Raw genomic sequence first — 15548 nt, 5'->3', positions numbered from 1 at the left:
GTGGGATAGAGATTCCGAAGGCTACTGGCATCTCCGGGGGGATCAGGTGTCCCTGCCCAGCCCTCGGCTGCCGCTGGGGCCTCAGAGTCAGGATGGGGGAAAGAGGTCCAGCCTCCAGGAGCCAAGCACCGCTGTCCTGAAAGGCCAGGCGTGTGCCCACACATGGAGAGAAGCAGCACTGTGAGCAGATGGACGGTGGGGCCCCGAGAACTTCCTTAGACCTGAGCTCCCCACTCCGGAGCCTCCTTAGCCACCGAGTACCCCTTGGGCTGACCATCAGCCAGGCGTCTTCTGGGGTGGGTGCTGTGAACGCGGAGAGGGAGCTTTGACCTGGCTGGAGAGCAGGACCCGCCGAGGAAGTGCTCACCCTTGCTGAGCACGAGGGCCCATGGGGGTTGAATGGAGAGCATTCCAGCAGAGGGGAGGGATTCCACAGACATCCGGTTGTTACCTGGTGGGTTGACAACTTCAAAAGAGGCAGACTGATCCCCAGCCTCAGTTTCCTGATCTGCAACGGGGAGGCCTGGATCCCCAGCACTGACCCTCTCCTCCTTCTGCAGCCACAGGCCTGGGGCTGGGTGCCCGCCCTGCTGGCCTGGCGTCTGTGCCTGAGAACACGCGGCAAGCGGCCGGAGGCGGGTGTGTGCCAAAGAAGCTGCTGGCGCTCCCTCTGGCTGCCTCGGGGTGATGAAAGGAGCTGACGGCTTGGCAGTGGCTCCTGGGGAGGCAGCAGCCAGGCTGGCGGCTAGGCGGTGGGGCTGGTGGGAGGGGGCTCCCAGGGAGGAGAACAAAGAGCTGAGGGTGCTGGGCTCCAGGGGCATCTCAGGGGGGAGGAGCGGGGTGGGCAAGATTCTGGGACTGATTTGGAACGGGTAGCCCACAGGGAGGCCACGGCATGGGGGGAGGAGTGGGCATAGGGTGTAGAGTCTACCTCATGGCTGTGTGAGCCCAGGCAGGCCTCTCAGCCTCTCTGAGCCTCGAGTGCTGTACTGCACAACTGAAGCAGTAATGCCCGCATTGCAGTTCACTGCAGTACTCTAGTGCTTGCAGAAAGGTGGGGCACACAGTAGGTGCTCAATAAATATGTGTGGAGTCAGTGAATAAAATAGAGTTGATGGAGGATGGAATTAACTAATCTGTTTTAGCACAATGCCTGGCACATAGTTCTAAATAAGCGACGGGTGTGTTATTGCTGTTGTGATTATTTACCCCCGCGGGCAGAAGACTGAGCCAGAAGGGAGTCCCAGAGGCAACAAGAAGGAAGTTGGTCAGTGTGTCTGGAGAACAGGGTGCAGGGTGGGGCGTGGGGCGGCCCTGGAGGTGTCCCCAGGACCAGGACATGCAGAATTGAGGGCCATGGCCAAGAGGCTGGACGCTGTGTTGATTGCAGTGGGAGAGGCCTACATGGCTGAGGGTGAGCTGGATCATCGTAGGCACTGGGAGGCTCTTGGCGACCATGTTCTGGCCTGAGGAGAGGGCAGGTGGGACAGGGAAGTAGAGGCAGCATGTGTGGAAGCCTTTTTCAGGAAACGTTGCTGAGAAGGGGAAAGAGATGGGTAGTAGCTGGAGGATGACATGGGAGGGACAGAAGTCTTATTTGTGACAGCAGGAGACATGAGCAGGTTAAAAGGCAGGTGCAGAGGAGAGGGTCCCCTGGTGGTGCTCAAAGATGTGGAGCAGGGAGTATTGGCTACAGGGGTCCCAGGGGCTGGAGGGGCAGTCTGCGAGGGGGCTTCAGGAAAGGCTGCAGCTTTGGGTTTAGGCTGGGGGTTTCGTGGCTCAATGGTGCAAAAAATGGCCATCCTTGAGGTGGGGTTGGTTGAGGCCCCAGAGAGCTATGAAGAAGGGGCTGGTCTCTGGGAAGGGAGGATGTTGTGCATGGACACCACCAGGACTCCCTGGTCAGCTTCAGACCTGACCTGGCAGGGAAGTGACTGCCTCTGTGACACACAGCAGGGCAGAGAGCTTGGGAGGGTTCTTCACAGTGGCTGCCCGGGGTCCCATGCAAGGATCTAAGGCTGTGTCCCCGGGAACACAGGAGGGCATTGTCATTGATGAGCGATGTCTGCTTTGGGCACCCAGGGGGAGGTGGAGGCTGGAGCTGTTCTGGTGCGGCCCTTCTGGCTCAGGCAGCCGCGGGGAGCCAGAGGCCGGGGATGGAATGGGCCAGGACTGGGTGCCACCGCAGCCCTCTCAGGGACTCAAGATGTGACCTCGGGCAAGTCCCTTCTCTCCATCCCTGCTTGTCATAAGAATGCCACCTGTCGGGATCCCTGGGTGGCGCAGCGGTTTAGCACCTGCCTTTGGCCCAGGGCGTGATCCTGGAGACCCGGGATCAAATCCCACGTCGGGCTCCCAGTGCATGGAGCCTGCTTCTCCCTCTGCCTATGTCTCTGCCTCCCGCCCCCTCTCTCTGTATCATAAATAAATAAAAAAAATTAAAAAAAAAAAAAAAGAATGCCACCTGTCCGGGTGGTTATGAGGATTCAGAGTATAACGTGTGTGCTCAAACGTAGCGGCTTCTGGCCTCTCTGAGTGCACTGCAGCGGCAGGACGTGCAGGGGACCGTGGGAATGGCAGTCAGGAGGGAGGCTGACCGAGTGAAGTTTCATCGGGGTGGTGGCCTGGGGACAGCACATGCACACACAGCCTTCCTTTCCCCTAGGCTGCCTGCAGAGCATTCCATCAAGGATGGGAGCGTGTGCAAGTTGAGGTCAGGGCACTTGCAATGCACCTTTGGTGAGTCACTCACCGGCTCCGACCTCAATTTCCTCATCTGTAAAATGGGTGACTACCCTGATGAATTAGAGTAGTGAGGTTTACCAGCAGTGCCTATGGCCTCAGGCATCAATAATCCCGGATGCGGAATCACAGGAGTCTGTCTTCAGCACCCTCCCCACCCCCACTCTTGACCCTCCTCTTTAAGAACTGTTTATTCTTTCCTTTCATCTGGGGACAGAATATTCCCTCTCCTATGTTTCCTTTGTAATCTGGACCTCAGTTTCCTGTTTGTACAGTGGGGAAATTAGGGTGAGGCTGGACTAGAAGGGCACTGAGATCTCTCCCTACCTAACCTTTGAGGACTCTGACTCAAATATGTTGTTAAGGTGCCCATAAGACTTTGGACACCTCAGACTGGGTGAGGGGTGCTGGGAGAGGGGGGCTTTCAGCAGGAGAGAGATGGGGTGGGGCTTTGGGGTGGCTCAGAGGCTGGCTCCAGGGAGGTATCTGGGTGGTAGGAAGCCCCAGCCTCGCCTGCTGCTGGACCCCAGTCCTGCCCGGCTGCCCCCCTGGCTCTAGATCCCCTCTGCTGGCCATGGGCCGAGCGAGAGGGTGGAGCAGTTACAGTCCCGAGGTGGGCCCAGGAGGGGTAGTTTGGCTGGGCAGGTGCATCCTGGGTGGGATGGGCAGGATGCAGACTTAGGAGCAGTGGGGAGACACCAAGTGTTTCCACGCAGGAGAGGCTCCATGACGGCAGTGAGGGGGGCAGGGAGCTCAGGGAAGGCCGTGGAGGTGGGAGGAGTTGGGTTCGGGAGGCGGGGTGCCAGCCGCTTCAGGAGTGAGGGACATGAGGTGGGGCCCAGGGGTGCCTGGGCTTCCGGGCTCATTGCATTAGAAAGAGGTGCCCACTCACGCTGGTACCTAGGGCCTTCACCTCCCAGCTCCCTGCTCCCTGGGGCGTTCATTCCAACATCTGGCCCACCTGGGAGCCCTCCTGTCTGCTGGATCCTGATTGGGCACCTGTTCAGAGACCCAGGCCTGTGTCCTGAGCATTTTATCCAAGCCTTCCATGGGATTCTGGGTGTGTCTGGGGGCAGCAGTGGTCTGGATCTGGGCTCCCAGAGCCAGAGACAAGACCCCACACTCGTTCTATTCTTGGGTCCTAGGAGCACCCTCTGCTCCAGCACCAACACTGACCCAGCTCTGGGGTCAGACAGTCTGACTCACCTCCAGTGCTGCTGCTACCAGCTCATAGGGATGGGGTCACCTGTGTCCCAGTGCCCACAAATCCAAGCTGGTTTTGGACAAAGTAATTGGGATAGGGCAGCTGTCCCAGACAGACAAAGACACAGGGGATCCAGCGGATGCCAGAGCCACCCCGAGAGAATTCTGGTGAGCTCCAGCAATGGAGTCAAATGTTCCCAAGGACAGAGAGCCGGATTTTCGGGTCTGGTTGACGGTTGACTCCATCCTCACCAGGACCAGGCCAGCCAGTACTTTCTCCTCTTACTCGGTTGAGGATGCAGAGCTTAGGGATGTTTGAGGAGATCCTAAGCTCAGCTGGAGGGGGATGTTGGCAGCCTGCAGACCCCACTGTGTCCCAGTCCCTGCCCACCACTCCACACTGAGCTGGTGTGGGGTCATGAGGATCGAAGGAGGAGACACATGGTAAAGTGACCAGGACTAGCTATTGTTACTATAGCTGTAGGTCATGGAGTCCTGGCCTTGCTACCTCTGGGGTCGGGCGTGGGGAGTCTCTCTGCCATCCTTGTATCCCCACTTCACACCATCTATTGCCCAAGGGATCCGACCAGGTGCACCAGGCCCGCCCTTCCCTGGGGCTGAGCTCTGGACTCTGGAGGTCCTGGGTCCCTCCCTCCTCTACCCCAAGCTCCCTTTGGACTCCTACCTCCCCGTCTTTGCTTATCTCGTCCCTGCCCCAAGAGTCCACTCCCTCTTCCCTTCACCCTTGTCACCAGGCCCTCCCCAAACACCTCCCCTTCTCTGCCCTCTGGGACCCTGTGTTCCCCCAGCCTGAGCTCCCTTCTGCTCATCAGTGTGTGGTCATGGTCAGTTTCCAGGCCCTACACTCTCTGACTCGTTGCTCAAGAGCAGGGCCAGGGCCAGGGTCTCTGCCACTCTGGCTTTGCCTGGCCCCAAGGAGGTGGCTATCACGTCTAGTGCAAGTTTATGGAATATGAGCCACCTCCTGGCCTGCCCCGTGTTGCACCCATTTTTCAGAAAAGGGAGTTGAGTGTGGTATCTCAGGGCTCACAGGGAGCGTAGGCAGTGTAGGGACGGAGCCATGGGGCAGGCTCAACTTCCCATGCTCTCACTTCTTTGATATCCAGGAGGTGGGAACAAGTGGTGGCCAGGAGAGGGATCAGAGCAGTGGCCAGGACCCTGGACAGCTCAGCAGAGCCCCGCAGCCCCTGCCGGAGCTGTGATGGTACCTGAGGTGTGTTGGGGTCTTTAGAGGACTTGGAAGGAGCTGGCCTGCCAACCCAAGTGGGGCAGAGTGGGTGGCGGGGAGAGCAGGTGTTCCGAAGTCTGAAGATTGGCCTTGCAGTCTTTAACATACACTAGCTGGACGGGTCTCCAAGCCTCTCGGAGCCTCAGTTTCTCCATCTGTAAAATGGGCTTCATAGTCTTCCTTCACAGGGCAGGTTGCCCCTAGCTGAGGTCCCAGCCAGGCTGTTGTGAGAAATAAACCAGCTTCAAGGAATCTGGAAAAGTTCTCTAAAAACAATAAAGGGCTCACAGGCAGCGTGTGAGGGGCCGTGGCACGGGTGCTGGGATGCTCAGGGGTGCTGACCAGAGGGTTGGCAATGGTGTCAGGAGGTGACACCCAGCGCCTCCTGCACCCTCCCTGCCCCAGGAGAGCTGTGAGCTGCAGCATCCTCCTGGCTCTTGCAGCCTGCAGAGGGTGGCTGCTCCTGGCTGCGTGTGGCTTCTATCCAGCTCCTGGGGACTCCAAGCCTGGAACAGCATCACCTGGGGCAGAGGACACCATTCCTGAGGCATATCTTGGGCCAATTTTCTAGTGACAAATGCCTTTCCCTCCAGGTTGGTTGGCCCAGAGCCTCCCTGTGGCATGATCAGCTAGCTAGTGTCCTGAAGCTCCCTATACAAGGCCCTTCTCTGTATCCGGCTGTCCGGGTGATGGCCCAAGGGCCGTATGGGGGGAGTGTCCTGGGATGGGGCTTGGGGGGGACTCGTTTGGAAGGCAGCCTGGCTGGAACCTCAGTCAGGGGCAAGAGGAGGGAGCTCCTGGGGTCCTTCCACCTCTTCTCATTTCATCTTTGACCAAGCGTGGGAGCAAGCGATTACATCATTTTTCTCCCTAAGCGGAGAAAATTGAGGCTCAGGGAAACATGAGAATGTGCCAAGGTCCCAAGCAAGTTGGCAGAACTGGGTTAGAATCCAGATCCTAGACTTGGTATCTGGAACCGTGAGAGCGTTAGCAAGCACCACTAGCTGAGCGCCAGCTGTGTACCAGGCACTCCACGTGCACCGCCCTCTTGGGTTGAGATTGTTGTATCAGCTTTATAACAATAAAGACTGAGAGGCCGAGTTTCAGAGTCACGAGCTGTAAGTGGCAGAGGTGGGTTTTGAACCAACGATCAGGGCCTGGTTCAGGAGTTGGGGGCAGTCACTGCAGGTTGTACCTGAGTCTGAGAGGAGGCGGGCAGGCCTGGGCTCCCCAACAGGGCATGGCCTTTCCACCCTGGGCCCTGGGTGTAGATGAAGGGCCTGGGTGAGGCCTGTGTCAGACAGCTGCGTTGCACTTGACCTGTCTCTGGGCTGTGTCAGGATCCAGACAGACGTGGGCTGCCCGGCAGAGACCTTGAAGGTTATAATGGGGCATAGGTGGGGGGTGCAATGCCAGGCTTCATCCTTCCAACCCCAGGGAGCTTCTCCCGACCCCTCCAGCACATACTGGCGTCCCCTCTCTGAGATCTTCTGGCCTCCCCTGCCAGGGTGATTGCTGGGGCCTGACACAGTGCTGGCATGTTGTGGGAGCCCAGCGACTATGTGCCAAAAAATCATACCCTGAACATTGGCTGCATGCCAGGCACCACGGAGTACCTAAGGAGGGCCCGAAAACCTAAGCTCCTTTGTCACTGAGGCATGAAAGGTCCTCCAGGGCACCGGCCTCACCCATGCCTCTAGCCCATCCCAGCCCCTGCCCTACACGCACCCTCCACTCTGCTCATACCCCTCCTGAACACTCTCCACTCTCCATGATATTGGTGATCATAGAAAGGTTGGAGGCTACAAAGGGTCCTATTAATCAAGGGAAAAAAATCACCCATAATCTTATTTCCACGGTTATTTTGCTGGACATTCTGCCTACATTCTTTTTTTTTTTTTTCTCTTTCTTTCTTCAAAACAGAATCAGGAGCATTCTTGTGTGAGCTACTTCACTGGCTCATGGGATGCGTGCTGAGCATAGACCTCATTTTCCTGCCACATTGCATCTCAGCAGCATGATTTGGTTGCTTGTGATTCTCCAGGCATCCTGTACTTTTTAAAACCAATCCCCTCTTGCTGGGCATTTAGGTTGTTTCTGATTTAGGACGATTTTGAACAACTGCAGTTACTGCCTCGGGACGCCTTCCTGGAAAGTGAATTTCTTGGCCAGTGGATGTCCTACCATGCTCTCTTGAGACTCCTGAGCCTTGGTACAGGGTGATCCCTCTGCTGGGCTGTCCCTCTCCTATTTATCCTCCTCCTGAAATCTAATTCCTCTGATGTGCCCACGTAGCCTTCTTCTGACGTGTCTCTGGGCTGCACCTGCTGCCCTTCTCTCTGTCTTCAGCTGCCCTTTGTTTGTCCCTGGTGTCATGAGCATCTGTCAACCTCCTGCCTCCCTGAGGGCAGATAGCCTGGCATCTTCTCCTTCTCTCCCCAACACATAGTAGGCTCCTGGGAAATGCTTCCCAGATGAACAAGCCATCCCCTGGCTGGTTTAGCAGTATGAGATTGTGTGGTGTTTCTATTAGTCTCCATGAACAAGTGCCACTGTGTTATTAAATTTTTCCAAAAGCAGAATGTCTGCTGTGTTTGCCAGTTGGTTGCTCTTTTAGGAGTGGGTCTACCCTGCCCATCCTGTATGCCTCAATCCCTCTTTCAGAGCCCATTCACTGGACACCTACTGCACCAGAGGCCCTGTGGGATACAGTGCTGGGGCCCGGGGCGAAGCAAGAAGCAACCTGGACCAGGGTAAGTGTGGGTCAAGCTCAGAGCTCAGTGCCTGGGACTGACTGGGTGGTGCAGGTAATGGCAGGCCCTTTAGGTGGGGAGCTCATGCTTTGCTCCAAAAGAAGTGCTGAAGTGTCAGGCCTTCAGTAAGTGCTCAATACGTGCATGTCCCAGGGAGGTAATGGATGGTGTCTGGGAGCTGAAGGGAGGGCTGGTGGGATTGGAAGTGGTGAGGAAGCTGGCTTTAGAGGATGAGTGTCACAGGAATTTCTCTGCTCTCTCCACAGGGACCAAGACCAACAATTCTCCACTGTCCCAGACCACATGTCCTCCAGGGTCTCCTGAGGCCACTACCAAGCTGTGGCTCTGTCTTTGGCAGGCAGCAGGTGGATGGACCACTTTCCTTGGAGATGATGTGCTGGTGAAGCCTGCAGCCCTAGGGTGAGAAAGATGCTCCCTGCTGGTTCAGGAGGCTGCTTTATGCTCCACGGGGTTGGGCAGCCCCGCTGGAGGAGCTGGGTGGCTCTGCGTGCCACGAGGGGTTTGAGGTCAGTGGATCTCATCCTCCATTTGCTCGGTAGGTACCAGTCTGGCGCGCTGGTCACAAGACACCACAGGGCATTTTGTTTGAATGAGCTCAGGGGCCCCGTGGCCTGCTGAGCGTGGCCCTCAAGGCCCTTCCCGACCTGTCTTAGGGCCTGCTTGCATCCTTAGGGAGTCTACACCCTCCTGCCCTCCCTGCACATCTCCTCCTGGGCATCTGCAATTCTACCGTTGGGAATGCCCATCAGGCCATCTCCCCAGTCCTTCTTCCAGGCTCAGCCTCAGGCCCTCTTCCGGGAAGCCCTGCTCCGTCTCCCAGGGTGGGCATCTCTCCCTCCCCCAGCCCACACTCGGTTCCAGGCGGGTCTCTAGGCACATCTCCCCTCTGGCTTTTCACTGGCCATGGCTGGATGGCAGGGGCTGCATCTGGGTGCCCCCTGTATCCCTGGCCACCTCCAGGTTCCCAGGACGACACAGGTGTCCACTGGATGTTGCAGCCCCCTGAGCAGTGGGGCTGACAGCAGACGTGGGCCACTGAGCAAGCCTTGCCCTCGGCAGCAGGCCTGTGTGTTTATCTGACTGCTCCCACACTCTTCTCTTCTTGACTTGGGGAGAGCCTTCCCTGGGGCCCTGACCTTCACTAGGCAGGCACACCGAAGCTGGGCATCTGCAAAGGTCAGCGTGGACCCGAGAGATAGAGCGAGTGATCGTGGGGGGTGGGGGTCCTGCCTGGGGGCGTGAGGGCACTGGGGAACCCGCTTTCCAGAACGGACCCTGCGGGGAGACCGAGTGGCGGCTCCCGGCTCTTGAGGAGAAGTCTAGGGGCTGCCGGCCGGGTGTTCCAGCTGCCCTGCCCGCATGCCTGGCTGAGTTTGTTCTTCTAGCCTGGCCTCTGCCCCCTACCCCCAGGATGGCCCCAGGCCGCAGTGGAGAATTCAGGTCCACAGACAAGGAAGAGGAGGCAGATGCTCACCTGAGGTCCCCTCAGCCATTCTCTGTCCCCCTTGCTGGCCTCAGGGCCCCAGCAGGGCTTCCTTCATCTCCCAGAGTGGCCCCTCCTGCTCCTCTGCCCGGGCAAATGAGAAACCTGACCGAGGCATGCCCCTGCTCAAAACCTGCTGTGGCTCCCCACTGTCCCTGATAAAGTCCACCCCCTTAGGCAGGCATCCAAGGCTCTTCCTGATGGGGCTCCTGTTCCTCCCCTCCCCCACCCTCCTTCCCCTCTCCCCCCACTTCCTCTCTCCAGTCCCATTGAAGCTGCCATTCCAAACATGCCAAGGCCTTTGCATGCACTGTTCCCTCTGCCTGGAATGCCTTTTCCATACCTTCTCTCCTTGGCATACACTTTTTCAGCTGGGGTGTGTCCACCTCCAAGAAGCCACACCAGGTAGCGGTCCCTGCTCCTGCTCCTGCTCCTGCTCCGGCACTGGTGCAGGGGATTCTCCTGGGTCCCTGTCTGCCTCCCTCCTGGACTGGGCTGTCCCCGAGGGCAGGCCAGGCCCCAGGCGCCCACACAGGGTGTCCTCATATTGAGTCTGAAGCCTGGAAGAATGCAGGAGTGGGAGCCACCGTGTGATGTGAGTGTGTTGGGGGAGGGGACCCATAAACATTGTTGGGGTGCCTTAGATGGGCCTCTGAGGGGCCACACCCCCCTTCTCACCTCCCTCTCTGTCTGGGAGGTCCAGGCCTGAGCCGTGCCCTGGCTACAGGCCCTGTGGACGCGGCCCTCCACCCGTGGCAGGGCCTGGAGGTCACGGGGGCCTCTCAAACTCCCCAGGGTGGGACCACCGCCTGCGGGGGGTGTCGCTCTCCCCTCTCCCCGACAAGGCAGGACCTTCGAGCCGGGGGCTAGGTGCTCCGTGGCCTTGACCCGCTTACCTGCCCCGCTCCGGGTCAAGCCTCCGCCGGCCACCGTCTGTACCCTGGGACTGGGGACCTGGGACCCCGGGGAGCAAGAGATGGGGGCGCAGGCGGCGGAGCGGGGCCTCCGCAGCCTGCGAGCCGGGGGGAGGATGGGGGGTGGGGGTCCGGGGCCGGCTGCCCCCGCGGCCTCGGGAGGGGGTCCGGGCCGGAGGCGGGGGCCGCGGCGCCCCGGAAGGAGCCGCGCGCGCCCCAGCAGCCGAGCCCGGCGCGGCGGCCGCGGATCCGGAGGTGAGAGCGCCCCCGCCCCGCTCCCCGCCCACCCCGCGCGCGGCCGGGCCGGGGCCGGGGCCGGGGCCGGGGCCGGGGCCGGGGCCGGGCCGGGGCCGGGGGGCGGGCCGGAGGGGGCGCGGGGCGCGGCGGGGCGGCCGCCGGCTCTCCTCCGCAGCGCGGGCCCGCTCCCCCGCCCGGCCGCCCGCCCCGCCGCCCCCCGGTGCCCGCCCCGCTGCTCCCCGGTGCCCGCGGCGGCGGGATGCGGGGCCCGGGCCGGGCGGGGGCCGAGGGCCGAGGCCTGGCGGGCGCGGCGGGGGCCCCGGCGGGCGGGGCGCGCGGGGCGGGGGAGGCGGGAGCGAGCGGGGGGGCAGGGCGGCGGCGGGAGGGGCGCCGGGGCGGCTCGGAGCGGCGCGGCGGGCGAGGGAGGGGGCGGCGGGGAGCCCCCCGCCCCCCGCCCCCCGAAGGAGGAGTCTGGCTCCCACTTGCTGCCTCGGACGCGCGGCGCGGCGGCCGCCGCCGGAGGAGCCCCCGCCCCTGCGCGCCTCCCTCCCCGCAGCCGGGCCCCTGCCTCCCTCCGTGCGCGCTGCTGCTCGCGGCCGCCGCGGCCGCCGAAGAGGAGCCCGGGGCCAGGTAGGGCGGGGGCGGGGGCGGGGGCGGGGGCCGGGGCCGGGGCCGGGGCCGGGGCCGGGGCCGGGGGCGGGGCGGGGGCGGGCGCGGCCGGGACCCTCTGGGGCGCGGGGTGACGCCCGCGGCGCGGCGCAGGGGCGCCCGCAAAGTTACTTTGGCCGCCCGTGGCGGGTGCGGGCGCCGGGCCGTGTCCCCCCGCCGCCGGCCGGCCGAGCCGGGGAGCCGGGAGGGGCCGCGGCCGGGGCGCTGGGCTCGGACCGGGGCGAGGGGCGGCGAAACTTTTCCCCGGCTCGCCGGTCTCTGCTGGCTGCCGGCGGAGTTGCGGGAGGAAGGAGCGGACCGGCGGGGCGCAAGTGATGATGAGGGTCCTAACAATAGCAGCCCCCGGTCGCTGAGAGCCTACTGTGCGCCGCGGAGCCCCTGCCGGCACTTGGGGGCGACGGAGGGGGTCACTAATGCGGGGCTAGTGGCCACTTTGGCCGGGCGTTGCTGGAAACTTCATCCACGCATGCATCCACGCGTCCATGCGTCCATGCGTCCACACATGCATGCATCCATCCCTCCGCTCTCTCGTTGCACACACATTTGTTACTATCTGCTCTGTGCCTGGTCCAGAGGATTCAGCGGCTAACCAGGCAGGTCCCAGCCCTCACAGGTAATATTTCCATGCTAAGGAGCAGTTCTGTCTCTTGTGTGTTTATTCTGGGACTTGTTATAGGACAGTGAATTCACTCACAGCCTCCCCTGGTCCAGGTGGAGACAGAGGAGGGTCAGTCTGAGAGCTGATGTGTCCAGGCGTCTGTGGCGGACCACGGCTGGGGGGTCCTAGACCCACCATCTCCCATTCCCTTACATCCTCTCTCCACTCAGGCCGGATGGCCAGAGGCTCCCATGCGGGACCTGGCCCCCAAGTCTGTCCCACTGACCTCCGGGAGATGCGTTTCCCCCCACGCTGGGTCAGACCTCTCCCAGTTCCCCTCCAGTAGCTTGGTTGCCTTCCCTTCCCATCTCCAAAGTCCCTGTTGACCCGCCCAGAGGAGAGCTTGTTCAGTGCCAAACAATTATGAAATTAAACTGGGGAACAAAAGTGGGCGGGCTGGTGGATGTTTGAGCCGGTTGGAGAGGACTTGCATGGTGGGGGGAGACTTGTTAGTGGGGACCAGCCACACGGGGAGCCTCAGTACCCTGGCTGGTCTTTGCAAAAATAAATAAATAAGTAAATAAATAAATAAATACACCAACTTCATGAATAATTAGTCACATTGGCTAAAATGCTCTGGGGGATGTCATTGAGGCCACCAGCCGACTGCCATAGCCAAGTTGGAAGTCGGGCTTGGTCCATGGGAGCCAAGGCACTGGGAGACCATTTGGGGAGGGGGTGGCGGATTTGGCTGGGCTGAAGCAGGCTTCTGGCGGTGGAGAGCACACCGGGGCTTGAAAGCCAGCCGGTGGTGATTGGGAGGCATTCTGGAGCTGGGCACGGTGTACAGGGGACCGTGGTGCGGGAGCCATGCATAATAAACTGTGCTTCACGAGGCTCGGCTCCCTGCAAATTGGCTTTCCAAGTGGCAGCCCCACAACACTTGTAAAATCTTTTTTTCTCAAGATGGGTTTCTGCGAAATGGTTACATCTGTTTGAGTACTCACTCGGTGGAGGTACATTAATTGGCTGATGGCTAGTCGAAAGGCGATAATCCAGTCACAGAGGTTTCATCATGTATTCGGAAGTGGTTCGGCGTGGGGCTGCCTCTCTATTTATTTCTCCACCCCAGACATTTCGCAGGACCTGGATTGAAGTAAATCTCTTTAATGTTGATGCAGGTAGGCTCAGAGCGTCATCCGCATGCGGGGTTCCAGATCTCCGACGTACTGCTGTGCGTGCACGTAGAGTCACTCTCGGGCACCCCAGCTGAGGCCCCGTGGACTGTGTTTGTGGACAGAACATGTCTAAGTTTGGGTAAAAGACCCAGGCTTTGGCGTCTTTCTACTAGTGTGTCTCCACCTGTGTCAGGAATGCGTAGACCAAGATAGAGAATAACCTTTCAAGCAAAGCCTGCTTTTAAAAATTTTCCCGGACCACCCTTGAGACTACGAAATCTTCATCCGATGAAAGCAATTCAAGTTCATTTGTTTTCCTTGAACTTGCTGCATTTCCCTGGCAGTGACAGCCCCTCGTGTGCGCACCTAACACAGGACACATCTTTTTGCACTCGGCTGAGGAATTAAGGATGGTAGCAGGATTTCACTAAAGGGTGGCACTCAAGGAGAAAAATCAGCATTCCAGGCCCAGACTAGTGGAAAAAAGAACTACCCCCCCCCCCCAAGTGCCATCATCTTTTAATCTATCGACATGATTTTGTTTTTCCAGTTTCAGGCCTGCAAACTGATCATGAATAGCAGGGCAGAGGAAAATGATCGGCCAGGCAAAGACTTTTAACAAGTAAATATTATGCACAGAAAAACATGCAATTAGTGGAGGTTAGTTAATGCCTTTCAAGTTGCGGCCGAGCTGCAGTTAGGGGTGGAATTTCTGCGTTATCCCTGAATTGTCTGTCAAAATCTTTAATGTGACAATGTGACATGTCGCTCCCATCGCCCCTCCCTCACCGCGAACAGAAAAAGGGTCTTTTCAAGCATCCCCCCCCCCTCGCCCCCCGCATTCTTCTTCTCTCTGAGATCTCTCTGTTTGGCAATTGGTACCTTTGTCTGCCTGTACCTCTGGATCCAGAGACCCTGGGGAAAGGGGCTCCCCAGGTGCAGGAGCCAGGAACTGGGTTCTCAGGCTAGCTCGGAGCCCACACATCACAGTTAATGGCATCCTGAATGAGGCAGGCTGCTTGTGGGGTCTCCCTCCTGGCCAAACGTCTCACGCCCTCTGGGATCAGACATGCCAAACACTTGAGGGGCCGGGAAGAGAGGGGTGAAGGGTGTGTTTCACGCTGTAAGAGCCATTTAGACTATGCTTGGGTCTCTCTGAGAGCAGATCCCTGCAGCGGTGGGTCCTGGGGTGTGGACGTCCCCATGGAATGAGACCACCAGCTAGCCTCCAATCCAGACTGCCACTGGAATTCTTTGCCTTGAGCCCGAAGAAGTGAAGAACATGTTAAAGCAAAAGCAACCCCAAGGGAAAAAGAGAGATCCCTTTTTTGGGGGTGGTGTTGGAGGGAAGGTATAAATAGTTCTTTGGTTAATTTGATTCACTGTGGCTCTCCCTGGTGATCTGGCCATTCTGCTGCCAAAACAAATGTTTTACTTTATTTTGACTTTTTTTGGGTCCTAATGAGACAAAATTTAGTTCTGTCTTATTTCCATTTAAAACAGCTATGGCAGAGGAGGACAGCCCAACCTCATGAAAAAAAAATCTTAACAAATTGAGATGATACGTTTCAGTTTTGAACTCAGATACGGACTTGAGGTATCCTTCGGTCCTGTCATGCCTTTCCGTCAATTACCCTTTGGGGGCTTGCTTGGACGTGAACTTGGGCACCTTGATGTCACCACTTGGTCACACATGATACATAGAAGCAGCTACAATGGGAAAAGGAAGCGTCCCTTCTGGTTGAGGGTGATACTCAATGAGAGCATCAGAGCCAGGGTCCCTCCCTCCACCACCCAGATCCCTACCTGAGAGTTTGCTTCTCCTGAACACCTTCAGATTTTCATCCGAGAAGGATTTGAGACTCAGCATTGGTGCACATCAAAAGGCTTTTGACATGGCCCATGCTAATTTCATCACTTTAAGGAGCAAATGATGCCTATTTCCAATTTCTAACATTCCCGTCATTTCCCCTTCATTTCCTTCCTTTGCATTTTCTGATAGCGCCACAGCCCGCAAAGCTGCAAAATACATTGCTCCGGTTACCTGAGAAGTGTGAGTGAGTACCTTGTGCCCTGTCTTTCCCCCTTCACAACGAAATGGATTTGGCGTTGCAGTGTTCATTTGTTTGTGGAAAAGGCAAATGTTCCCTCCCCAACCCTAGGCTCCCTGCACAAAGTGGGGAGGGTGGGAGGGTGGGGCAGGGGTGGAGAATTGAGTTTTGCTGTTTGTGTGTGTGTGTGTGTGTGTGTGTATGGCTTTCTTTTTGTCATTCAGGCAGCACATTAGTTAATTGATCATACTTTGGAGATTTAATCCTCAGTCGCAAATTCCCGCATGATCACAAAAAATACTCTGATCATAAAAATGGCAAAACCTCGATCTCAGACTTAAGTGTAGAATTGCCATAGTGCCGATTTGATTATGCTTCAGTGACATCTGTTTAATAGATTTCCATGAGAACTGTAAATCCACATTCACTTTCTTTGCAAATTGTATTTGA

General features: G+C 58.5%; 1 protein-coding gene across 5 annotated transcripts in view; it reads left to right on the top strand.

Annotated features, from left to right (window-relative positions):
- Window positions 1-9894: 9894 nt before the first annotated feature.
- Window positions 9895-15548, top strand: part of MPPED1 (metallophosphoesterase domain containing 1) — a 77967-nt gene continuing 72313 nt past the window's right edge. The window contains exon 1 of one of the 5 annotated variants that reach the window (XM_038550284.1): window positions 9895-10046. In XM_038550284.1, coding sequence (XP_038406212.1) covers window positions 10020-10046 — 27 coding nt within the window. In that variant the 5' untranslated portion in view covers window positions 9895-10019. Of the gene's footprint in view, window positions 10047-10590; window positions 10621-11170; window positions 11233-11736; window positions 11885-15079; window positions 15101-15548 lie in introns of those variants that run through there. The other 4 variants (XM_038550286.1, XM_038550285.1, XM_038550288.1 and 1 more) reach the window with 4 other exon arrangements.

The sequence above is a fragment of the Canis lupus genome, chromosome 10 (genome assembly GCF_011100685.1).
Source record: "Canis lupus familiaris isolate Mischka breed German Shepherd chromosome 10, alternate assembly UU_Cfam_GSD_1.0, whole genome shotgun sequence".
NCBI classification, from domain to species: domain Eukaryota; kingdom Metazoa; phylum Chordata; class Mammalia; order Carnivora; family Canidae; genus Canis; species Canis lupus.
This window is presented reverse-complemented; position numbering and strand designations above follow the sequence as displayed.